This window comes from Gorilla gorilla, chromosome 13 (genome assembly GCF_029281585.2).
Source record: "Gorilla gorilla gorilla isolate KB3781 chromosome 13, NHGRI_mGorGor1-v2.1_pri, whole genome shotgun sequence".
Taxonomy (NCBI): domain Eukaryota; kingdom Metazoa; phylum Chordata; class Mammalia; order Primates; family Hominidae; genus Gorilla; species Gorilla gorilla.
The window spans coordinates 129,837,969-129,862,885 of NC_073237.2; the positions used below are offsets into that span (position 1 = coordinate 129,837,969).

Sequence of the window (24,917 nt, forward strand, 5' to 3'; positions counted from 1 at the left end):
GGCCAACATGATGAAACCTTGTCTCTACTAAAAATACAAAAAGTAGCCAGGCATGGTGGCGTGTGCCTGTAATCCCAGCTACTTGGGAGGCTGAGGCACAAGAATCACTTGAACCCAGGAGGTGGAGGTTGCACTAAGCCCAGATCGCACCACTGCACTCCAGCCTGGGCAACAGAGTGAGACTCTGTCTCAAAAAAAAAAAAAAAAAAAAAAAAAAAAAGCGAAATGGTAAAGAATGGTAAAGACCTTTCTGATGTAGACAGCTAACCCAGGACTGAAGCATAATTTTACAGTCTGATATAACTTGGACAGAAGAGCACCCTGCACCCTCCCCGAGGTTTCATGTGTCCTGGGAGAACTGTGTTCTGCAGGGAGGGTATCAGCTTCCCCCGAGGAGGCAGCCTGGCCCCGCTCTGGCACCCTGACTGTGTGTCCTTGGGGAAGTGATGTAACGTCCCTGGACCTCAGTTTTCTGGGTAGAGTAATGGCGTATTCCTAGTAGGGCTTTGTAAGCATTAAATGTGATCCGGAATCTGTGAGCCCTTGCACATGAAGGCTTCCGTGAGTGCTAATTATTACTTGTGGCCGGTCCTTCTGGGCTGCCCCTTTTCTCTCAGATCCGGGACACCCACAGCTTGAGGACCACAGCGTTCCATGGGCAGCAGGTGCTCTACTGGGAGTCAGAGAGCAGCCAGGCTGAGATGGAGTTCAGCGAGGGCTTCCTGAAGGCTCAGGCCAGCCTGCGGGGCCAGTACTGGACCCTCCAATCATGGGTACCGGAGGTGCAGGACCCTCAGTCCTGGAAGGGAAAGGAAGGAACCTGAGGGTCATTGAACATTTGTTCTGTGTCTGGCCAGCCCTGGAGGGTTGACCCCTGGTCTCAGTGCTTTCCAATTCGGACTTTTTCCAATCTTAGGTATCTACTTTAGAGTCTTCTCCAATGTCCAAAAGGCTAGGGGGTTGGAGGTGGGGACTCTGGAAAAGCAGCCCCCATTTCCTCGGGTACCAATAAATAAAACATGCAGGCTGACCGGCGTTTTTTTCTTACAAGCTGTCCAGACCTGGCTTGAAAACCCATCCCATGGCAAGGCAGGGATTCGCTGGCCGCGGTTGGCTCTATCTTGATCTGAGCAAGCCGCTGGACATCCCTAGTTATCTTCTTCCTATCCAGGAGGAAAATCCAATCAGGATTCCACTCCGAGGATGGCGCATTAGCCAGCTCCCTGCGAAGCCCCACCCGTGTGTCCTGGTGTGAGGCTCTGACCGCTGAGGTGTCTGCCCGCCTCCAGACCCCGCCCCCTATGCTAATAAGCGCCCGCCTCCTTTGGGAGCAAGTCGCCGCAAACTGCGAGCCCCTGCCCCCTATGCTAATGATGCCCGCCCCCCTCGGGCGCACCTCTCCGATGCCCGAGAGCCCCGCCCCGTATGCTAACAAGCTCCCCACCCCCAGCACCTCGCCGCAGCCTGCAGGTCCCGCCCCCTACAATAATGAGCACCTGCCTCCTCTCGAGCGCACCTAGTCGCGGCCCGAAGGTCCAGCTCACTATGTTAATGAGCACCCGCCTCCCTTCGGGCGCGCCCCGCCGCAGCCTGAAGGCCCCGCCCCGTATGCTAATATGCTCCCTCTCCCACAAGGCAGCGCGCCGGCTTGGACGCCGCCGGCTACCGAGCCCTTTGTGAGGGCTGTGAGCTGCGCCTGACGGTGGCACCATGAGCGGCTCAGGTGGGGCGCCCGGGGCGTCCGCCAGCTCTGCGCCGCCCGCGCAGGAAGAGGGCATGACGTGGTGGTACCGCTGGCTGTGTCGCCTGTCTGGGGTGCTGGGGGCAGTCTGTGAGTATCCGGTCGGGGAGAGGGGCCGGCCCCGCCGCGCATGCGCTCCTCGCCTTGCCCTGCCCCGCCCCGCCCCGGCGGCCCCAGGGGAAAGGACCCGCTGGGGGTCGGGGGTCTGCCGGGCGCCTCCCGGGCGGAGGAATGGCGGGGCCTCCGGGAGCCGGCGTCCTGGGGTTGCCATGGTTACCCGCTCGGGCCTGGGCGCCTTGGTACCCCGGGCTGGGCTGGCGCTTCTGGGAACATTCCCGGAGGGACCAGAAACCCCAGGGCGGGGGGGGGGGGGGGGGCGCACCGGCGTGGGGCACGTGACTGAGCCCTCCCCTCGCTCCCCAGGGGCTTTTGTGAGACTTTCTCGGTGATGCTCACGGGGCGCATGCCCACCTGGCCCGTAGTAAGCGTCAACTGTTCACTTGGGCGTAGGTGACGGCAGCCACGTTGCTAACCTTTGAGCAAGGATTGTTTATAAGGGAGGCGGGTGCACGGCTGGCTAGATTTCTGGCAGGAAGCCACTGAGCGGAAGTTTGCTGAGGGTCAGGTGGTGTCAGGGCACAGGTGGCCCCTGGGGGCCGCGGGGCAGTGAGCTGAGGGCCCGGCCTCTCCCTGCGTCCTCTGTCCGCTGTCATATCTCCCCCGTTGCTGCTGCCTTAGCCGCCTGTCACCGGCCCTCCTCCCCTTCTCCGCACGCGTCCCAGGCACAGACCCTGACCTCAGGCTCCCAGGGAAGCTAGGCTCTTAAGCACAGCCAGAAAAGGACAAAGAGGGAGGCAGGTCTGCTCCAGGAGTGAATGGAAGCCGTACAGTTGGCCTTCCAGGGAAAGACAAGTCTGTCTGAATGATACCCTTTCCTTTCCTGTCTGCCCTCAATCTTGTGAATTACTGGAGTGGGCAAGGTCTTTGAGAATGTCTGTCGAGGATGTCTGCAGGGTTTAAATAGTGCCTGCCTGGCACAGAGGGCTAGCTCTGGGCCTGGGCAGGGCAGACCCCATCAGCAATCCTGCCAGAAGGACCACCTTTTCAGGGTCACCTTGGGTTCCACAGCCTTTCCAGGTGGGTAGAGGGTGGAGGGAGGTTGAGGGTGGAGGGAGGTTGAGGCAGGAGGGTGTGGGCTAGGAGTGTGCTGCCCTCGCTAGGCATGCCCTTATCCAGAGGCAACGGATACGGTAGGGCAGGCCCTACCCTCAAATCACAAAAAGGCCCCGAGTTTGTGTCACTGCTCTTCAGGGCAAGTACGCTTTTGACTTTGTAGGAGAGACTGGTGGGTTTGAAGTTAGGCATTGGATCCAGTCCTCTCATGTCTGCTTAGCTGTTTTCCCACAGATTAGGGTGGGCAGTGCAGTGGGGTGACATGGTCAGTGGTGAGAAAGGAAAGGTCCTGACTATGGCCTGTAGGCCACACCTCCCTCCTTCTTGGTCAGTGGCCCTGCCGACTCCCAGATTTGCTGTGGAGTCTTACTCAGTTCTGTGCCTCTCAAAGTGAGGTACCTCTGCCTTTCCTGGGAATTCCTGGGGCTCTGTTGGGTCTACAGATGAAGCTTCAGGAGAAACTTGTGGCATTGCCCTGAGTTGTCAGTTGCATCTGCAGATTTTTGGGGGCACGGTTATGTGAATATCAAATGCTGTATTACAGGGTAGAATGCAAAAATGCAGGGTGTTTTAGAGATGCAGCAGGAATTCAGACAAGGGTTGTGTGCCGGGCTGGTCCTTGGGTAAGGTTTTCCTCCTCCAGGGTGAGGGGATCAGAGAGAGTAGCTGGAGAGGGTCTACCCTGGGTCCTAAGAGCATCTGGAGGTGATACCTTGGGAGGGGACAGGATTGCATGGTGACAGCCCCCTCACGTGGAAGATATCAGCATTGAGGCCCCCAAGTGGACATCCTCCAGCCCTTTATTGCTAAAGGATTTCTGGCTGGAGACTGCTGGTCTGGGTTGACACCTGGTCCTCCCCCAAGGCTGGCTGTGGGTTGGACAGCTGGGGTAGGGTTGGAGCTGGAGGCCAAATGCTGACTGCAGCAGGAAGCAGAGCCGAGCTGTCAGGTGAGGCCAGGCACACCAGAGAGGCAGGGAGCCGTGTCACCCTTTGGGTACTCTGCTGGGACAGGCAGGCCCCTGCGCACCTGTGGTTCTGGAACACCTTGCTGTCTGAAGGCAGATGTCTAAGGCTGTGCTGAGGAGCAGTGCAACGCTTGAGTCCTTTGTTTTAGAAGGAGGCCCTGGGGGCCCATGAAGCAGTCTCATTGCAGTTCGGCTCACTTTATCTGGCTTCCTTGCCTGCTGTCTGCATAAGGTTACCTGGGAAAATGGAAAACAGCAGAATTCCAGACCCAGGTGGAGGGATCAGGTGCAGAGGAGCTGCTGCAAGTTTAATGAGCTGGGTGCTAATTGCTGCCTCCAAGGCCCCCCTCAGCGATGGCCTGGGCTTGCTCCCTGCCCAGCAGCCACCTCCTTGGACCCACCTTGAAGGCTCCTGGAGTTCCTGGTGAAGCCAGGCTGCAGGCTGTGGGTGGAGGAGGGAGTTGGGTGCAAGAGACCCTGCTGGTGAGGTGCAGCTGGGAGGCGAGGCGTCAAGGCTGCACATCTGGGCATCAGAGAAGCCACGTTCTGGGGTGGAAAACGATGCCCCCTCCCCTTCCTGGCCTCATGGCATTTCAGCGGTGGGTGGCTGGGCTGTGGGACTTGCTCATGTGCAAGAGGAGAAACGGGTCTAGGAAGATGAAGATAGCGTGCCAGTGGCACAGGGCTGGTGAGGAAGTTAGAGCTGGAACTGCTGCTCAGTCTTACCTGGTTCCCATCTCTGTTCTGAGAGAGGCACCCCTTGTCCCAACCAAAATCCAAGCCACATTTTCTGAGTCAGAGGACTTCTTGTGTGGCCGGCCCTGTGAATGGTGGCAAGTGACCCTTACCGAAGGCTAAGTCTTGGGGGAGCACTGGCCTGAATCCTTGAGGGACATTCACTCTTTAATCCTTCTTTAATCCTAACCTCCCTTTGAGGTGGATATTGATGTAGCTGGGGTCAGAGGGCCAGCTCCTCTGAGCCCTGGAACGGAGAGAGGATGCTGTGAGATCCACCTGCCACCTTGCTGCCACCTTGCTGTGGGGCCTGGGGCAAGCCACTGCACCTCTCTGCATCTCCTCACCTGTCTCAGACGATAGAGGGCAGGCTTCTGGGTGCTGTGAGAACTGTGTGCTGAGCATCCGCAGAGACTCTCGTCCTTTCCAGTCATCTCCCAAGGCCGCCTTCCCAGCGGGCTCCACCTGCCTCCCTGCTGACTCCTGCCCGTGTCTCTTGTTTCAAGCTTGCGCGATCTCTGGCCTCTTCAACTGCATCACCATCCACCCTCTGAACATCGCGGCTGGCGTGTGGATGATGTGAGTAATGCATGGCCATCCCACCCCGGGGGTCTTGCTGGTCGGGAATCTGCAGGGCACCTCCCGGGGCAGAGGAGTGGCAGGGGCCGTGGGAGTGGGCATCCTTGTGGTTGCCATGGCTGCTGGCTCCAGCCTGGGTGCCTCGGGCATGTGAGTTTCTGGCCACAGCATGTGGCTTCTTCCCCTTCATACCCCCACCATGTTTAGTTTCCTAATGAGAGGTCAAGGCCCAGGGAATGCCCACCCTCGCCTTCATCTGGTGCAGGGGCAAGGCCATCAGTGCTCCAGACATTTCTGGAGCATCCACTGAGACTGCAGATGCCAAGTCCACTATACTGGGGCCCTCGCCCTCTGGGGGCTCCCAGGACTGGGGTGGGGAAGGCTGTTCATTGGGGCTGGCTGAGGACTGGGTTGAATGGTCCACTGGGAGAGGGCACTCTAGCTCGGAGCTGTGCCAAAGATAGATGGGAGAGGCAGGTTGGAATTGTCACGGGAACCCGTGGTCAGAACACCCTCATGTGCGTTCCATGCCCACCTCCTGCCAGGGTTTCGCCATCCCATCGGAAGGGAAGGCGGGGTGAGGGCAGGCCCGTGTGGCTTGGGGTACATGAGAAGTGGCGGTGCACCAGGAATTGATGAGTGTCCTCATGGGGCTTGGTGCCTTGAGGGGTACAGAGCTAGACGAGATTCAGGTCCCGTCCCCAGTGACCTATGGCCAGTGGAGAACCTCGGGGGTCTGCTGTGGTGGGGTCCTCAGTGCTTGTGCTGGCCAGTGGTGGATAGGGAAGGGGGATGGACAGAGAGGCGCCCGGCCCAGCTTCAGGGGGTGGAGTCGGAGCCTGGCCGAGTTTGAAGTGGAGGGGCTGGCCCAGCACAGAGTGAGCCCGTGCTTGGAGGCCTGGTGTGTGGGAGGCTCGGGGCAGGGTGCAGTGGTTAAGAGTTGTGAAGAGAGTGCCTGCCCCGGGCTTGGGGTGGCTCTTGGGTGTCCTGAGCCTGCATTTCTGTTACACAGGCATAATGATGGCACTTTTCTCCCAGGCCTGGGGACAGAAGGGCCTGGCTCAGTGTCTGGTAACTGATTGTTACCCATGCATAGAGAATACCAAGACCACAGCAGACACCTTCCATCACCAGTGGCTTAGCTGTTCCCACCCCAAACATAGGGCTGGATGCAAGGACTTGCTAAAGTTCTTCCTCCCCAGCATGGGCTTCCCCTGGGTGTCCCTGGGCCTGGGGCCGGTGGCATCAGGTGTGTGGGCAGCTCTCTGTGACTGTTTCGGGACTGCGTGGCTCCAGCTCTCTGCCTCCCTGGTGGGGCAGCCTTCCTGGTGCTGGTGCCACTGATGGCTTTTGGTGGCCATGGCGATAATACTAACAGCAGACAGAGGACACAGCTGCCAGTGCTCCATCTATGGATGAACCTGCCGCAGTGTTGTAGCAGTGCCATGATGTGGGGTCCCCTTTCCTCCATGTCACACAGGAGGAGGATAAAGGGAAGCAGAAGCCCAGGGGCTTCCCTCTAGGAGTGTTCAGTTCAGCTGGGGAGACGGGTGTGCAGGAGCAGCTGGGGAGTGCTGGAGTCTTCAGCAGAGGCTCTCCGAGGGGTACAAGCAGGTGCCCTGGAGCAGCCGGGCGGCTTCCCAGAGGAGGAGGGATGAGGGTAGGAGGGTGAGGGAGGTGGCATTCCTTATGGCACTGGCACTGGGGGCCGCCCTCATCCTCCTGGTTTTGTCAGTCGCTGCTTTTCTCCTGCCCTGGTCCCTGCAGCATGAATGCCTTCATCTTGTTGCTGTGTGAGGCGCCCTTCTGTTGCCAGTTCATCGAGTTTGCAAACACAGTGGCGGAGAAGGTGGACCGGCTGCGCTCCTGGCAGAAGGCTGTCTTCTACTGCGGGTGAGGGGTTGCTGGGCAGGGTCCCGTGACACAGTTCCCCAAAACCCCAATGACAAAATAGGACCCAAAAGTCAGGTGAGGGTGGGCAGTGTATTCAGTTCCTCTCTGTGGAAGTGTAAACTGGGATTGCCTTTGTGCACAGTGATTTGCTCATAGCTGCCAAAACGTGCCCCAGTGGTTCTGCGCCCAGGAACTCAGCTGTCGCTGTGCCGTAGTCACTGGAAGGTTCAGAGGTATATGAGCATGTGTGGCAGCATTCCGTGCAGTGGAGAGAAATGGGAAGCGTCTGGAATTTTGGTCCGTCCACTGGGAGTTGCTAACCAGATGATAGTAGGTCTGTAGGACATGTTTCTCTGCAGCCTTTCCGAAGAGTGGGTTCATCTAGATGTCCTGACGTGAAGGGGGAGAAGCAGGTTGCAGAGCAGAAAATGTGGTTGACCTCTAAATACACTTGTTAAAAATCTTCCCATTTCTAACAATGAAATCAATATGTAATACTTCTCCTCTCAGTCGTAAGACGGAACTCATTTCAGGATAAGCTTAATACATGGAAACTCCTCGAATAATGCCTCTAGTGCATAGGAGGCTGGTGGCAGCTGTGTTTATTATTGTCTAGGTTATCTTTAGAAAGAAGTCTAGACGCAAGCTTGCTTCCCCTCCAGAGAGGCCCGGTAGTTTTGATGGTAAGAGCACAAGCCAGGTGCTTAGTTCTGGAGGCATCTTGTGCCATATCTAAATCACGAAGAACACAGGATCACAAAGCTCTTATCTACACGCAGTGTCCTGTCCTTAGGGGTTCAAAAAACTGTATTTTAAAAATGCTAGACATCATAGAAATTCATTCACAATAATTTGGAATATAGAACAATGTTACTCGAAGCCCGCTGCCTGCTAATCTTCTGATGTGTGTGCTTCCTGTCTGCAGGCATTTTTAAAAAGCCTGCTTTTAACACAGTTATAACCATTATGAATGAGTTTGTATCCTGCCTTTTTTCACTTAGTGTAATGATATAAGCATTTGAACATCACCCCAGACTTTATAACATTCTTTCAATACAGGAATATTCATTCAGCTGGATGTATCATGCTGTTCTTAATTTCTTAGCTGGTGTAAATCGAGCTGTGATAAACATGTGTCCGCTAAAACTTTTTCTGTGTTTATGATGATTTCCTTAAGATCTATTTTCAGGTGTGAGATTACTTGGGTCAAAGATTCTGATCATTAAAAATATTTTAAGATGCGTGGCTACGTTGCTTTCCAAAGAGGTCCCTTGAGTCTCTCCCCCGCCCCCACCCCAGCCCAGGGCTGCACACCACTTCGCATTCGCATTTATCTATTTGTTATCTAAGAGGGAAAAATATTTTCCCATGTGTTTCCATTGCATTTTCTGATATGAAAATTTTCGAGTTTACTTTTTAACCTGTGGGAACCTCAGTGTTCTGCTTAGCAAGTTCAGTGTGTTTTCTGTATTAAAGATTTCATGATCCTTGGTTGTATTTCCTGCAACTATTTTTCCAGGCTCTTCTTTGCCTTTAATTTTGTTTTTGTCAGAAGGTTCCCCGCCGTGGTCTTTTTCTTTGTAATTTCTATTATTATTTTATCATTTTGAAATTTGTTAACGACAGAAAAATCTCACAACCACATGTCTACAAGAATGGAAACTGAGGTAGAATGCAATTGGCCGCGAGTCTTGTCCTCCTGCACAGGCAGCCTCCTCTAGGGAGGCGACAGGACAGAGCGCTGGCCTCCAGGCTGCAGGTATCCTCCTGGCCCAGTTAGCCTAGGAATTGCTGCTGGCCTGGAAATTCCAGCCAGGATGGAGAATCAGCCCTGGGGATGCTTAAGCCCCAGTGGACCCTGCCACCAGGTGACGCCAAACTGCAGCAAGGTCTGGGCCGACTCCGCAGACCCCGCAGCTTGCAGCCCTCCCATGATGAGACCCTGTGTTCCATGTGGTTGAATTCTGGGGACCTTACTTGTGGCGATGTGGCTGGTGTTACTGTATAACTCAGAGCATTTATTTAGTGCCTGTGGTGGTCAGCATTGTGTAGTTAACATGCCTGACCTTGGACAAGCTTTGATCCCCTCTCCGCAGTGGAGATTCTGAGTAACTTGCCCACGAAGCTAGTAGGTCCTGGATGGGAAGCCAGATTCTCTGTCACAGGCTCTTTCTGGCCAGTTTTTCTCACAGTGAGGGCACTGGACCATCTTGTTACTGTTTAGCTCTTTTTGGGATCACAGACCCCTTCAAAAATCTGATGAAAGCTTTGGATCCTATTCCCAGAATGGAACAGTTTTACAGACAAGTTCAGGGCTGATGAAGGACTTTCTGAAGCTGTGTCTCAGTTGATTTTTGGGGATCCTTCCTGTGCCCTGGGTGTCTAGGAAGGGTGCTGGGCCGAGTCTGGGAAGCGGGGAAGGATGTGGTGGCTGTGGGGCCGGAGTGCCCCCTTGACCTCTGCTTTCCCCCCAGGATGGCGGTCGTTCCCATTGTCATCAGCCTGACCCTGACCACGCTGCTGGGCAACGCCATCGCCTTTGCTACGGGGGTGCTGTACGGACTCTCTGCTCTGGGCAAAAAGTGCGTCTGCCAGGCCCAGCCCCTGGGCAGGGCCTTCCTCCCTCCGCCCCGTGAAGTCCTTCAATGAGGAGGATCTGAGAGTGGCCCCTTTTAGCTAGTGGAGACCGAGGCAGAGGTCCCAGTAACTCATCGGTGCCTCCAGGGCTCAGCTCGAGTGGGTGAAGACAGAGGATTCACAACACTTCTGTGTGGCCCAGTCTTGCCCCGTCACGGCCTGCAGCAAGGATAGCAAAAACATGGCTGGTGGGAGCCCCTTCCCCTCCCAGGTCTGCACCGGGCATTGTACTCAGTTGCCACCCTCTCTCCTGCAGAGCCCAGACTGAGGCTGGTTCCTTCTCAGCCCAGCATCCCAGGGATCCTGGGCCACTCTCAGAGGGCACAAGACAGGCCTTTGCCACCCCAGCAGTTGTCTCTGGGGAAATCAGAATGCCTGCAGGTCACGCCTGGGTCACAGGGCAGGAACCGGGCAGTGGTCAGGAGGGCTGTGGGCATGGGGCTGGTGCTCCACATGACGCTGCCTCTCTCTCTCCCCAGGGGCGATGCGATCTCCTACGCCAGGATCCAGCAGCAGAGGCAGCAGGCGGATGAGGAGAAGCTCGCGGAGACCCTGGAGGGGGAGCTGTGAAGGGCTGGGCGCCCCTCCCTCCCTGTCCCCTCTTCTGGCTCTGTGTGGGTCCAAGTGAGGCCTGGACTGTCCACGCTGAGGCACAGCCTGGAGAGGGGCCTTTGCACGTGTCCCTACACCTGGAGTCCTCTGCTCCTTTCTCCAGACTGGCTTAAGCCAGGAGCCACTGGCTGCTGGTGTGAGGGTCTGGCCTGCTGGACTTGAGGCAGAGCCTGCAGCAGCTGTGTGGACACCACCCGGCCCTGCTTCTCTGCCGGGTGGGTCTGCAGACCTCACACCACAGACAGGGCTGCCAGTGACCTGCCGTGACCTGGGAGCAGCTTCCCCTGGAGATGCTGGTCCTGGCTTGAGGGGAGGGGCAAGTGGGACCCTGCCACCTGGGCACTGAGCAGAGGGACCTCCCCCAGCTCTCCTAGCAGGTGGAGCCCCAGGGCCTGGGACAGCCTGCCGCTGCCAGCAACCTCCCACTGCTGCCTAGGGTGCAGCGCCCACTGTCACCCTGCCTTCTGAAGAAGCCCATAGGGCTCCTAAGGTGCACCCCGGTACCTGGAACTGCAGCCTTGGCAGTGACTGGACAGCTGGGTGGGGGATGCTCCCTGCTGGCCCTGGGAACCTTGGACAGGCCACCTCAAGGCCCCTTGGCTGCCCCTCCTCCCTGGGCCTGCTGGGGCCCCTAGGTTCTGCCCATCACCCCCCGCCCCTGCTGGCCTTGGTGCTAAGGAAGTGGGGAGAGAAGGCTCTCCCTGGCACCCCTGAGGGTGCCCACCCTCTCCCTGGTGTGGCCCCGTCACGTCAGCCACAGCCCAGCCCCATTAGTGGGTTAGTGGGTCTGACCTCAGCCCCACTCAGGTGCTCCTGCTGGCCTGCTCAAGCCCTGCCCTCAGGGAGCTTCTGCCTTTTAAGAACTGGGCAGAGGCCATAGTCACCTCCCCACACAGAGCTGTCCCCACTGCCCTGGGTGCCAGGCTGTCCGGAGCCAGGCCTACCCAGGGAGGATGCAGAGAGCTGGTGCCCAGGATGTGCATCCCCGTATTCCCTCTGCCCCGTGGCCTCAGCCCGCTGGCCTCTCTGACCGTGAGGCTGGCTCTCAGCCATCGGGCAGGTGCCTGGTCGGGCCTGACTTAGCCCAGGTGGGGCTTGGCAGAAGCGGGCGGGTGGGGAAGATATTCCATCTGGGGCCGACCCCAGGCTGGGCCTGCGCTGAGCTTCTGGAGCGCAGGTACTGGGTCTTGCTAAGTGAACTGTTTCCCAGGAACACCTCTCGGGCCCATCTGCGTCTGAGGCTGGGAGTGGCATCTGAGGCCAGGAGTGGCAGGCTGGTGGGCTGGGCGTGGGGTTCTCTGGGCCCTGCCCAGTACTGCCCTGGGGACTTGGTGGGCTCCTGGGTCAGCAGCATCCCACCCCTGGGAGTCTGGCCAGCTGAGCCCCAGGGTGGCAGGGGCATTATAGCCTGGTGGACATGTGCCTTCAGGGTTCCTCCGGGGCCACCTTCCTCAGGCCAGTGCTGGGTTCAAAGGGCTGTGTGTGTGTGTGTGTGTGTATGTATATGTGTGTGCGTGCACACATCTGTCCCACGTATGCAGTGAGACCTGTCTACCTCCCACAAGGAGCAAGGGCTCTGCCCGCCCTCTGCTCATTCCTACCCAGGTAGTGGGACCCCGGGCCCCCTTCTGCCTGGCTTGCCTGCTGCTGCCCCTGCCAGAGGGGTCTCACTGACAGCCAGAGACAGCAGGAGAAGGGTTGGCTGTGAATCAAGGAAGGCTGCCCCTGTGCCCTGTGGGGAAATGGTGGGTGCATGGCTGGATGCAGAGGTGGAAGGCCCTGGGCCACAGGTGAGAGTGGGCGGGTTACCTGTCCCAGGTTCCCAGCAAGTCTGCAGCTGTGCAGTCCTGGGGCCCCTGACCCTGTCGCCCAGGGGGGCGCGCTGTCCAGCAGGGGCCCTGCCTTGCAAGGAACGTCTCTTCCGGCGGCCGGGCCGCTCCTGCCTGGTCTGGGCTGTGTGTGGCGCCCTTTCCTCTTTGTCTGTTCCTCTGTGTTCTGTGTGCGTCTTGAGCAATAAAGCGCGGCCGTGGCTCGCGAGCCTGCCTTCTGCTCCCTTCTGCCTTGGTGCCTGTGTGTGAGTGTGGAAGCCAGGCAGGAGCCGCTGGCCCTGGAAATAACTACAGGTCCTGTCCCGAGGCTGCCCCCAGCATCCCAGACAAGGAAAGTGACCTGCCCAAGATCACACAGCTAGAAAGAGGAGCCTGTTAAGGATGGGCCTCGCAGTGGGCTTCCCCTCATTGCAGCCTTTTCCCTGCCCTGCTTCGCTATGGATCAGCAGGCAGTGGCCCTGGCAACCTTGGCTGGTTCGGGTCTAGCCTGGCTGCTGTGGGGGCTCCTGGAGTAGACCCCACTCTTTCCTCGCTAGGACTACAGGTCCAGTTCCTTTATTTTTACAAAAGGGTGAACACAGTTTGCAGATAGGAGCTGCCTGTTCCCAGAGGTTGGGCTGGGGCAGGAGGAAGTGGCCACGCCAGGTCCTTTGCCCTGGCTTTTTTTTTTTTTTTTTGGCAGGGGGTGGGGATGGAGTTTCACTCTCGTTGCCCAGTCTGGAGTGCAATGGCATGATCTCAGCTCATTGCAGCCTCCACCTCCCGGGTTCAAGCAATGCTGCCTCAGCCTCCCAAGTAGCTGGAACTACAGGTGTGTGCCACCACACCTGGCTTTTTTGTATTTTTTAGTAGAGACGGGGTTTCACCATGTTGGCCAGGCTGGTCTTGAACTCCTGGCCTTGGGTAATCCACCTGCTTTGGCCTCCCAAAGTGCTGGGATTACAGGCGTGAGCCACTGTGCCCGGCCTGCCCTGGCTTTTTAAGTCCAGGATGTTCCCTGTGGTGCCCATAAGACTTGTGAGGGCACAGCCGGGTCTTCTTGCACAGCCAGATGCCACCAGATCAGAGCGCGATGATATGACTACGTTACTTGGCTGCCTCCAGCCCTGTCCTCTCAGTCCTACCCGTAGCCTTCTGTGGGGCGTGTCCTTCACGCAAGGGAAAGGGACTAGGCCTGAAGTCACCCAGCAGGGCCGTGTCCCTGGATGCAGGGTTGTATGCACTCCTGCGGCCCATGGCTACGTGCAGCACTGTGGGCTGCCTGGGCTGGGGCTGTGGCTGGACAGCAGTGCTACCTGTCCGGAGCCAGGGGCACCCGCTGCTGAGGCCCCATCACACTGCTCTTCCTGTGCTCTGGCTGGTGGCAGGGATGACTGCTGCCTCTTGGTCCCAGGGTGCAGGTTTGTAGCCAACACAGAGGCCCAGCCACTGGGGGTTTGGCCCCCTCCAGGCGGGGACCCTGACCTAGCGCAAGAAGGACCTTCTCCCCGTGCGGAAGAAGGACTCGATCTGCTCCAGAGACCGTCCCTTGGTCTCGGGCACACAGCAGCCTGTGAACACCAGGCTCACCAAGCAGATGGCCGCGAAGAAGAAGAAAGGCACCTGGAGGCCGAAGGTGCTCTGCGGGTGAAGAGCGGGGCCGGGTCACAGGGAGAAGCTCCAGGGTCCTCCTGCCCCAGGAGGAGCTTGTGGGCGCTGCTGGTAGTGACCAGCCCTGTGGGGCCTTCATCTGGTCCTTCCTGTGTTCAGAGACTGCTCCCCCACACCAGGGCTTCCCCACTGTCCCCAGGACAAATCCGAAGTAGCCCTTGAAGTCTGCATCCCGTGTGCCCCTCAGCCTTCCTCAGGGGCTGGGCCCTCTGGCGTCAGCTCAGGTACCCCCTCCACACCCCCTACCCAGCGCTGGCGTCCCAGCTGTTCCACGCTGCGGCCTGCAGGAGGCCCGCCCTGCAGCCTGGTGGGCACGCAGGTTCTTCTTGGACCCTCTAGGCTGATGGACTCACTCTGGGTTGCCTGCCCTCCCCCAACCCTCCTGCCCTGACCACTGCGGGGACAGCTTAGGTGCTGGCCTAGGCTGCCCTAGCCAGCTTCTCCCTCATGGGAACTTACTCTGGGCCTCACAGATTCTGGCTGGTCACAGGGCCTGTAGTTTTGAACCAGGAGGCAGGGGGAGTGGGTGGGGTTGAGGGGGCAGTGTGGGTGCTGATGAGACCCAGCGCTCAGGAGGGCGGGAGATGAGGCACGGTGGGGAGGTGGCTTCCGGGGCCCCTAGCAGGGTCCTGGGCCATGTCCTGCCCTGGCCCGGGAGGTAACCTGACTTCCCAGAACAGTTTCCTACGCCCGTTCCTGTTTCTTATAATGAAGAGCCTTTGCTAGGCTATCACGTGACCACTCTGGGGTCTCTGAGTTCTGGGGGTGTGTGCTCATCTCCTAGGGTCACTGAGAGTTAGGGTCCTGACAGCTGGCCTTGGCACAGCCCCTGGCACTGAGAAGGGTCCTGGCCAGTCAAAGAGGGCCTAGGGGCCTGGAGCCTGGGGCTGAACACTCACCACCACTGGCAGGAAGGACTTGGTGAGGACAAAGGCGGTGAGCCAGCTGGCCAGCACGCAGAGCCCTGAGGCCATGCCACGGGCACGCAGGGGCAGGACCTCAGACATGAGCAGCCAGGTGATGGGGCCCCAGCCCATGGCGTAGCCTGCTCGGAGGAGGAGGCAGGTTCAGGCCCTGTGGGGTGACTGGAGGCGGCTGTGTCTGTCTCCGCTGAGCTGCTGGAGACCCCCCTCTCCAGCCACCCCAGACACATCACCCATCCCTTAACACCCAAGACAGCCTGCCCCTCTGAGCCACCACCACACCTACCCATGATGAAGAGCATGGTGGCCAGCAGGGGCACCAGGGTGAGGTAGCCAGCGGGTGCTGCCAGGGGCTGTGCCAAGTCCCCCCAGGACTCACTTTCCAGGCTCGCAGTGCTGTTGGGGCTCAGAGGCCTGGGGCCAAAGTGGATGTACAGCCCCAGAGTCAGGTTGGCAGCAAACATGATGGCCGCTGTGGACAGACAGGTGGCCTCGTGGGGCCAGGACCCTGTGAGCCAGCTGTTTCTCTCAGAGCTCCTTCTGCAGAGCCCCTTGATACTTGCGTGGTCCAGCTCATGTCTGGGACTAGAGACCCCCAGCAGGGCAGCAAGCTCTGTCTCCAGCCGCGTGTCAGGCTCCCACCGTGGAGTGTCACAGCCAGTGTGTCCACTCGGAGCCCCAGCGGACCTTTCTGGAGCCACTGGCCTGGGCCAGGGCCCTGCTGATGCTAGGGAGGCAGGTGCTCTGCAGTTCCCAGCCACACAGCCCCACCCCGAGGCAGGCCTGCACACCCAGCCCAGCCCTGACCCATGCGGAGGAGTGGGGCAGGAGGGCTGCCTGCAGGGTGCTTACCTGAGACGAAGAGCAGCACCTTGCGGCCTGCGAGGTCCATGGTGAGGGCGGCGATCAGCACGGACAGGAGCCGCACGGCCCCAACGATGGCTGCGTCGTCCTTGGGGGGCTATGAGGGGGAGACCACCGGGGCTGAGGGACCTGCCTGCTGTTCCCATCCCCCTCCAGGACCCAGCTTGTCCCGGCAGGCATTGCAGGGGCTCAGGCCAGCAGCTCAGTGCAGTACTGGGTGGCCTGGCACCTGCAGCATGCTGGGCATCTACACTGTCCGAGCCTATGGGGCTCCTGGGCAGGGACACATCTGCTCTGCCCACCACTATGCCCAGCTGGCACAGAACCCAGGCGTGATGATGACTTGCTGAACTGTGCTGTTACTAATCTTCAAATCTCATCTCACTTTGAGCCTTGGGGCAGGCTGATGGAGATGTGCTGCTATCTTCATCTTGCAGAGGAGGAAGTTGAGGTTCAGAGGGGAAAGTGACTTCCCTCATTAAGTGGCAGATGCCACAGGGCTCTGAACCTGGGGTCTATGGCCTCAAGGGGTCCATGTTTCTATAAAGCTGGTTTCCTTTGTAATCCCATGTATTTTATTTAATTTTTAAAATTTCTATATGTTTTTAGAGACAGGGTTCTGCTCTGTCACCAGGATGGAGTGCAGTGGTGAGATTGTGGCTCACTGCAGTCTCACACTCCTGGGCTTAAGTGATCCTCCCGCCTTGGCCTCCTGTTCGGATTTTGCCAGTATTTTATTTTAAAACATTTAAGCTTATCTTAAAAACATTCTGAGAACAGGTGAAGGCACTGGAACTGTCTCCACAAGGCCCAGATTTCAGATCTTGCTGTGGCATCCCTGACACCTGGCACAGAGCAGGTGTGGGTAAGGCCAGGGGTTGGGTAAGTGCAGGAGCAGGCCCTGCCTCCCCTGCCCTGCCAGCCTCCAGGGGACCCCGTGGGTGGGCGCCGGCCGGGGCTGGGCTCTCACCAGCAGGACAGCGGTGCTGTCAAAGATGGACTGCAGGTAGACCAGGATGGGCGTGATGCCCGTCAGCTGCTGCAGGAGGCGCATCAGCAAGGCCACGGTGATGGGCCGGCACACGTGGGGGGCCCGTGCCTCAGCCCACGATACTCGGCTGCTCTGAAACACAAGGCCGCCGCTGAGGGCGTTGGGCCAGCCTCTCCAGCAGGCGCCATCCTGCCCTGGACCGCCAGGGGTTGTGTGGGAGACCTCCTTTTTCCCTCCTCCAGGAAAGAACCAGCTTACCAGGCCACCCAGGCTCTGGGGACAGCCCCCCACCCCAACCCAGGCACTTGGATTAGTGGGAACTACTGTGGTCCTGTCTTCCAGGAAAAGCCTCCACGGCCACACAGAGCTGAAGTGCTGGAGGCGGGCCTGCCCGGCTCGGGCGCACACCCTCCTGCACCTGTCTCCGGACGTTGTCCTGGATCTGCTCGAACTCCCAGTGGACATCGGCGTCCGTCCCACGCAGCCAGGCCAGCGCCCGCAGGGCCTCTTCGTCCCTGCCCCGAGAGAGCAGGAAGCGCGGCGAGTTGGGCATGAAGCTGAGCAGCAGGATCATGATGAGCACAGGCGCCTCCCCGGCCACAGCCAGCCAGCGCCACGGCAGCAGGAGGCCTGGGGGCGAGGGGTGGGTGAGGGGCCAGGTCCAGGCCTGGTACAGCCCCTTCCCTCTGGAGCCTCTGAATAACCTCATCTGCCCTTCAAGGTCTAGTCCAAGGGCCATCTCCTACAGGAAGCCTACCCTGATTGCCCCAGGCAGGGTGGGGCTGCAGGGATTGCTCAGCCCCTGGCACATAGTGGGAAGTCCTTGGAAAGTCTTAGGGCCAGGGCAGGATGAGGAAGGGGTAGGTTGGGCAGGCAAGGCCCTGGGCCTCCACCCAAGACCTCCAAGCCCCCTCAACTGAGCAGCTGCATGCACTGTGATTTCTTTTCTATCTGGACTTCCCATCTGAGATGGCATTTGATGGAAGCTTTCTGCCGTTAAAAGATAGTCTGGCGACTGTGGGTCCAGGAGAAGCCCTGGCTGCCCCAGCTAGGGACTGGGCCTGTGGCTAGAGGGGCAGGCCCTGCCTGGAGGTGCCCAGCAAGGTGCTGACTGAGTGGGGCCGGGATGCCAGATCTCTTGCCTCTCAGCCCAGGATCTGTTCTGGGACAAATCATTCCCTTTCCACCCACGTCTACCTTGGCGGCACCCACCCCTCCCACCAGCCTGCACACAGGAGTGCGGGGCCATACTTGCCAAGGGCGTAGAGGGACAGGGATCCGAACACTGCCATGAGCTGGGGTGTGGCCCCCAGAGCCCCACGAACGCCGGGGGGAGCAATCTCAGACACATACACCTGCAAGACACAGCCGCCGCACCAGGTTTTGCTGAAAATACTGGTTCCTAGGCCCGGCCGAGATGGGAGAGTCAGCCCCTGTGAACCCCGGAAAGTGGGAAGTGGAGGCTTTCTGGTGGGGCTGAGTCCTGGTCATGACTCACTGCAGGACCTTGGGCGGCCTGCCTGATCTCCCTCTGTCCTCAGTTTCCCTAACTGTGACGTGGGTGGAAGTACGCAGCTCGGAAATGGGCAGCATGACGCTGGGAAGGAGGCCCGGGGGCTCCCAGGCTTCAGGGCTGAGCAGGTGAGTCCATGCCTCCCAGTGAGTTTTGTCTCCTCTGCTGGGCTCACCACCAGGCCCCGTGTGGAGTACCGCATAAGATAAGAAGGTCCCGGGGAGGGTGTAGGGCAGGGACTTCCCTCTCCTACCCATTGCTCAATGCGGATTTTCTCCAATTGTGTAATACATCTGACCGGTCAAGAAACGGGGTAGAAGGCTTGGAAAGTCCAGAGTGGGGGCAGCTGGGGACCTGGAGACAATTTCCCCCAAATTAGCTGCCCTGCTGGGGGTGAGCTGAGGCGCCCTGGGCATCCGCAGGGAAGGCAAACAATTCTCATTGCCCAGAAGGCATGGAGGCTGGGAGGCCTTAGTCAGATGGAGGCTCAGCACCAATACAGAGGCACTGGGGCACCTGGGTGGGAAGGCCTGGCCTTACCGGGATGCAGGCAGCTGTGAGCCCCCCGGCGAAGCCCGTCAGCGTCCTTCCGAGCAGCAGCATCCAGAGGCCGTGGGCACCCGCCATAAGCGCATAGCCGGCCGCCGACGGCACAGCTGAGAACATGATGCTCAGCTTCCGGCCCAGGAGGTCGTTGAGGATCATGGCACTCAGGCCTCCGGCCGCTGCTCCCAGCGTGAACACGGACTGCAGGGGAAGGGGGTGCAGGGCAGATATGTCTGGGCACTTGGCACCCCAATCTCATCAGAATACAGGGACAGCTTCTTCCCTAGGCCGACCCCAGGAGCTGGTCAAGCACTTGAAACAGGGAGCCTCCTGTCTTCAAGGAACAGCCATTTGTTAGGGATGCCCAAACGGGGAATTCTGCTCTAAGGAAGAGGTACTGCACCACATATCCACAGTGGTTCTGTCCAGCCTGATGTTTAAATGTCTAATATTTTAATACAGGAGAATTCTGTGACTTGAAGGTACTGGGCTTTAAGATTTGGAGGTTCTTAAGTTCCCTGTACAGCAGCAACTGGGACCCCCTCTGGACTCTGCTAACTGGTAGTGGGACCTGGGCACATTGCCCAGCCTGTCTGCGCCTCAGTTTCTTCAGCTGTCTTATGGGGAGAGCGCAAGTTCTACCTCGTGGCGTTGGCCCTGAGAATCAATGAACGTTCAGTGCCCAACACATGCCTGGCACATAGGAAGTGCTCAGTAAACCTTGGGAATTTTTATCTTAACTACTATGTTAACAACTCTACATAGGAGGCTATTAAGATTATAATTTTAGTCTCTGGGACTTTGGGATCTTCCTCTCCATCAGCCCACAATCTGTCCTGCGGACCCTCCTTGCCCCAGCCAGTGCCTCTCCCCACTGACACCTGATACCCTTGCCCCCATCCAGCCAACTGTGGGTGTGGGGACCCGGGGAAGCCTCAGCCCCACCTAGTATAGACCCTGACAGCCACCTCCCCACCTGCTCCTTCCCTCACCCTCTCCACTGGCTTTCAGTTCCTCATTTCAGAGGAATCCTGTAGCTTTACCCCACCCACTAGTGGCCTGGATGGCTGGGGGAGGGGGGACCAGGGCCCTGGAGGGGCCCCCAAGGTGGAGAATTTGGGAGGTTCCTAGATGGAGACAAGGCTCAGCAGGTCCCTGCTTCCTGCACCCACCCTCCTCCAGAGGATGGTCCTTACCCCGAACCAGGATGCCTGGGATTTGGTCAGATGCAGGTCAGGATCCAAGGAGCGCTCCAGGGCTGGGATGACAGGGGATGTGTAGACCAGGGCATACCCAAAGCTGAAATTGCCAAGCACTGCGGCGAAGGTGGCCAGGAACACCCTTTTGTTCTGCAGGGTCCTGGTGATGGTGGCGGACAAAAAGACCAGGGTCTCTGAGTCCCTCCTCCAGGGACCATTGCCTTTTCTGAACCCAGTGGCTGCCCGGCTCAGCGGGCAGTGCTAGGGAGGCCTGGGTCCAAGGCCATTCACGTTCCCAGGGCCTGAGCCCCAGCTCCCCTGGGAAATTCCCAGGCCATTGTTAGCTCATCGCAGTGGCTGAGCCTCTGGTGCTGGGGCCTTTTCTCCGGAAGAGGAGGCTCTGGTTCTGCCCCCAGGGCGGCGGCTGGAGGCTTGCTGTGTGACCTCAGGCAGACCCCCTGCTCGCTGGGGCCTCAGTCTCACTGTCTGTGGCAGTGGGGGGCTGGGCCCGGTACTCCCGTGGATCGTTCCTTCCCTTAGGGGGACCAGTTCCTTAAATAGGAGTAGCGTGTCTGGGACAGGAGGGAGCCAGATGGCCCCTCGGTGGCGACTAGGTCAGGGGAGGCCCAGGGCGGGAGCCTGCCGCGGGCTGGAGGGAACCAGGGCCACCCCCAGGCCCCACCCGCAGCCCCCAACCTAGCGACTCTCACCCGACCCGCGCCCTGTCCCCTGGCGACGGGGGCGGCTTCTCGGGGAAGGTGTCGTAGTCCGGGCCCTCGGCTCCCAGCAGCGGCTCCTGCATGGCCGGGTCTCTCTCGGGGCGAGCGGAGGGCGCTCGGACTGGAGCAGCCGCCCGGGGCCAGCAGCTCCGAGGGCACCGGCCAGGCTCCACCCCTCGGCCGCTATTGGCTGTGGGACGGCCCTGCAGAGACACGCCGGCCAATGGGGCGGCCGCACGCTGTCCTGATGCTCGGATGCGGACCCGGCTTCCCCGGGCGCGGCCGGCACCGCGTGCGCCCCCGAAGGTCGCGCCCCCGAGACAGGATGGGGGTCCCAGGGCGGAGCCCCTGCTGGATCGTCCGGGGCCCCCGCGGAGCGCCGGAAGCGGCTCACGCGGCCCGGCTCTTGCAGGCGTGACTGCGGCAATGCGCGCAGCCCCTGTCGTACTCGCTCCCGCGGGGTGGAAACCGAGGCCCAGAGAGGCGAAACCGCGCGCCAGGGTCAGAGCGAATGCGCACCTCGCTCCTCCTTACGCTCTAGCCCTCCCCGTCGCGTGGCGTCTCAGGGCCACCTCTGCCCTGGCTCTCCCTGGCACCAGGGAATCGGGGTGTGTCAGGGCAGCAGCGGATGTGCGGGACGAAGGAGGCAGGAGGGGCCGGGCGAGGCGCTGTGGGCAGCTCCAGTGAGCGAGGTCTGTATCCTCCACCCCAGGCTCGGGTGGTAGAAATAACCTGAGCTCGTGACATGTAACCCAGGTAGTAAGATAACATTGAAAAATAAGAAAAGCAGAAATGGAAAATTCCCGGGAAGACCGTCCTCAAAAAATCCCACAGCAGTTCCACCTCTCCCTTTGGGCCTTTTCGGGAAGAGGACGGAATCACGCCCTGCTCTGTTGGATGGACGTGCCACACACGCTTTTAAACGGAGCCTTTGTTGCTGAGTATTTGGGTCATTTCCCATTTTAGCTATTAACATGGTAAAGCATTTTTAAAAGTTAGAATTCCCTTTTATTATGATTGAAATACAACCATAATAGAACAATAAAGTCACATCCAACTCCCGTCAGCCTGACCTTGAAGGCGATTTAGCCTCTTCCAGTCTTTTCCCCATGTGCCTATTTTGCATATTTGCTATTGGGGCCCCCATTAAACTGTGCAGCCCCTTTACGTCACCGTTTTCTTGCCATCAAGATCATAGGCTTTGGACTCAGGCACACCCTGGTATGGTGATCAGGCTGCACAGTCCTCGTGGCCATATATATACATATATACATATATATGTGTATGTATTTTTACACATATATATGTGTGTATTTTTTTTTTTTTGAGACGGAGTCTCGCTCTGTTGGCCAGGCTGGAGTGCAGTGGCACGATCTCAGCTTACTGCAACTTCCACCTCCCGAGTTCAAGCGATTCTCCTGCCTCAGCCTCCCAAGTAGCCGGGATTACAGGCATGTGCCACCACGCCTGGCTAATTTTTGTATTTTTAGTGGAGATGGGGTTTCACCATGTTGGCCAGCTTGATCTTGAACTCCTGACCTCGTGATCCTTCCGCTTCAGCCTCACAAAGTGCTGGGATTACAGGCGTGAGCCACCGCACCCAGCCTTCTCTTTTTTTAAAATGTATTTTTTTTCTTTTAAAATCAACTTTAGGCCAGGTGCAGTGGTGTGTGCCTGTAATCCCAGCATTTAGGAGGCCAAGGTAGGAGGATTGCTTGATGCCAGGAGTCTGACACCAGCCTGGGCAACAAAGTGACCCTGTCTCTACAAAAAGCTAAAAAAATTGTCCAGGTGTGATGGCAAGTGCCTGTGGTCCCAGCTACTCGGAAGGCAGAGGTGGGAAGATTGCTTGAACCCAGGAGTTTGAGGCTGCGGTGAGCTGTGATCACACCACAGCACTCCAGCCTGGGTGACAGAGGGAGAGCCTTCTTGAAAAAATAAAATACAAGAAAAATCAACTTTGTTAAGCTATAATTTATATACAGTAAAATGAATCCATTTTAAGTATAGGTTGATGAGTTTTGACAATTGTATAACCCCGAACACCCCCAATCAAGATATAAAACATTTCCACCTTTTCTTTCTTTCATCTTTTTTATTCTTTTATCTTTTATCTTTTTTTTTATCTTTTTTTGTTATCTTTTTTTATCTCTGTTAAAAAAACAGAGATCTTTTTATCTCTCTGTTGCCCAGGCTGGAGTGCAGTAGTGCGATCTCGGCTCACTGCAACTTCCGACTACTGGGTTCAAGCGATTCTCCTGCCTCAGCCTCCCGAGTAGCTGGGATTACAGGCACCCGCCACCACACCTGGCTAGTTTTTGCATTTTTGGTAGAGATGGAGTTTCACCATGTTGGCCAGGCTGGTCTCAAACTCCCAACATCAGGTGATCCTCCTGCCTTGGCCTCCCAAAGTGCTGGGATTACAGGCGTGAGTAATCACGCCCAGCCCATTTCCACCCTTCTAGAAGGTTTCTTTGTGCCTTTCTGAGGTCAACCTCCTTTCCCTGCTCCCCAGTAAACTATTTTTTTTTTTTTTTTGAGACGGAGTTTCACTCTGTCCCCCAGGCTGGAGTGCAGTGGTGTGATCTCGGCTCACTGCAAGCTCCGCCTCCCAGGTTCATGCCATTCTCCTGCCTCAGCCTCCTGAGTAGCTGGCACCACAGGTGCCCGCTACCAAGCCCAGTTAATTTTTTTTGCATTTTTAGTAGAGATGGGGTTTCACCATGTCAGCCAGGATGGTCTTGATCTCCTGACCTGCTGTTAATGTGGGCTCCAGGAAAGTGTTGGGGGCCTGGGCCTGGCACGGAGTTAGGGGAGGCACAGCGGGGCCTCCCAGCGACACCCTGGGCCACACTCCATTCCACCCTTTCCCAAAGCAGCCCCAGCGGGACCCCAGGACTCCCCAGCGGGGCCCCTGGGTGGCACCGGACTCTGCCATTGAAGGCAGGGGGCGTGCTCCTGGGGACGGCCCCGGATGTTGGGCTGAGAGCCCCGCGCAGCCCCGGCGCTCAGGCAGATCGGGCTCAAATCCACTTCCTCTCCAGGCTGGCTGCAGGGCCTTGGCCCCGTCTGAATCTTTGCAAGGCCCTTTTGGGTATTGCAGATAAAGCCAAGTGACCCCTAGGTACTGGTGAAATGAGCGGGTGAGTTGGAAGATGGGGGTTCTAGTCCAGGCTCTGCCCGTGCTGGGCTGTGACATGGGCAGGTGTCTTTTCCCACCTGGATCCTGGTTTCCCTGGTCATCCAATGGGGCTCACAATACCCACTTCTGGGCCTTGTTGGGAAGGCAGGTGCCGTGGGAGGCTGGGGCTGGGCCAGGCGGGTGCCCTGGTCTTTGCTGCCACCTGGTGGCTACAGATAGAATCGCATCGTCTGCTGCATGGTGCTCTCTGGGTAGTCCAGGCCAGGGCTGAGGAGCTGACGGCTTTTTATGTTTTGGTGCAGAACATTTTGAGATTGTGGATAAACACAAATCCTGTTACCCAGAGAGAACAGATTTTTAACATTTTCTATTTATCTTCTTTCCCCATCTCCATATCTATCATCTCCTTAACAAAATCATAGGGCGGAGGTAAGTTGTGAGCCGGGCTCTAGAGTCAGAGAATGCTGCCTGTGACCCTGGCCCAGGGCCTTGATGCTCTTTTGTGCCATGACAGCTCCCTCCCTGACCTCGACATAGGAAGCAGGGAAGCATTTTTAGGGCTGGGAGGAGTGTGGGAGACCTTCGGACTGGAAGGTCTCCTGGAGGCTCCAAGACCCCCCCATCTCTCACGGAACAAGTACTTGTCAAGATTTCTACTGTGGGCTGGGTGCGGTGGCTCAAGCCTGTAATCCCAGCACTTTGGGAGGCCGAGGCAGGTGGATCATCTGAGGTCAGGAGTTCGAGACCAGCCTGACAAACATGGAGAAACCCAGTCTCTCCTAAAAGTACAAAATTAGTTGGGCATGGTGGCGGCCACCTGTAGTCCCAGCTACTCAGGAGGCTGAAGCAGGAGAATTGCTTGAACCCAGCAGAAGTTGTGGTGAGCCGAGATTGAGCCATTGCACTCCAGCCTGAGCAAAAGAGTGAAACTCCGTCTCAAAAAAAAAAAAAGAAAAAAAAAATTTCTACTGTGAGCCAGCCCCTGCGGGGAAACGGTAAACAGAATCCCTGACAGAGCTGGGGTATGACCAGGAATGGGAAGGCTGGACTCACTGCAGCATGCTGGGGGCCTGCAGGAAGGGGCAGATGAGCTCTAGGGTGTAGGAGGAGTAGGCCAGGGCCAGGGTCCCCAGGGAGGCTGTTCCAGGCAGAGGAACAGACTATGGGGAGTTCAGAAGCCACTCTGTGTTCTTCTGCACCAGCT

The 24,917-nt window shown here is 58.1% G+C and overlaps 3 protein-coding genes across 7 annotated transcripts in view; 2 read left to right on the forward strand and 1 right to left on the reverse strand.

The window, feature by feature from the left end:
• The window catches only part of ADAMTS13 (ADAM metallopeptidase with thrombospondin type 1 motif 13), a 41,220-nt gene extending 39,881 nt beyond the window's left edge, over positions 1-1,339 (forward strand). The window contains exon 28 of one of the 3 annotated variants that reach the window (XM_063696841.1): positions 618-1,339. In XM_063696841.1, the coding sequence (XP_063552911.1) occupies positions 618-824 (207 nt within the window). In that variant the 3' untranslated portion in view covers positions 825-1,339. The remainder of the gene's footprint in view (positions 1-617) is intronic. The other 2 variants (XM_031014871.3, XM_063696842.1) reach the window with 2 other exon arrangements.
• A 171-nt stretch (positions 1,340-1,510) lies between these two features.
• On the forward strand, positions 1,511-12,390 carry CACFD1 (calcium channel flower domain containing 1). Of its 2 annotated transcripts, XM_063696844.1 has the most exons (6): positions 1,511-1,831; positions 5,123-5,195; positions 6,963-7,088; positions 9,563-9,670; positions 9,982-10,106; positions 10,205-10,353. In XM_063696844.1, the coding sequence occupies exons 1-6, from the start codon at positions 1,711-1,713 to the stop codon at positions 10,351-10,353; spliced, it is 702 nt and encodes a 233-aa protein (XP_063552914.1). In that variant the 5' UTR covers positions 1,511-1,710. The 2 variants fall into 2 exon arrangements, with proteins under 2 accessions (XP_063552914.1, XP_004048861.2); XM_004048813.5 differs by lacking the exon at positions 9,982-10,106 and having other exon boundaries at positions 1,577-1,831; positions 10,205-12,390.
• SLC2A6 (solute carrier family 2 member 6) lies at positions 9,514-20,788 on the reverse strand. Of its 2 annotated transcripts, none has more exons than XM_055351451.2 (10): positions 20,563-20,788; positions 19,850-20,012; positions 18,648-18,854; positions 17,850-17,949; positions 17,013-17,224; positions 16,574-16,726; positions 15,592-15,700; positions 15,026-15,211; positions 14,716-14,861; positions 9,514-9,884 (listed from the first exon to the last, which is right to left on the reverse strand). In XM_055351451.2, exons 1-10 carry the CDS (start codon positions 20,652-20,654, stop codon positions 9,816-9,818), a joined length of 1,437 nt encoding a protein of 478 aa, XP_055207426.1. In that variant the 5' UTR covers positions 20,655-20,788; the 3' UTR covers positions 9,514-9,815. The 2 variants fall into 2 exon arrangements, with proteins under 2 accessions (XP_055207426.1, XP_004048868.1); XM_004048820.4 differs by lacking the exon at positions 9,514-9,884 and adding an exon at positions 12,691-13,786 and having other exon boundaries at positions 20,563-20,785.
• Positions 20,789-24,917: the final 4,129 nt, after the last annotated feature.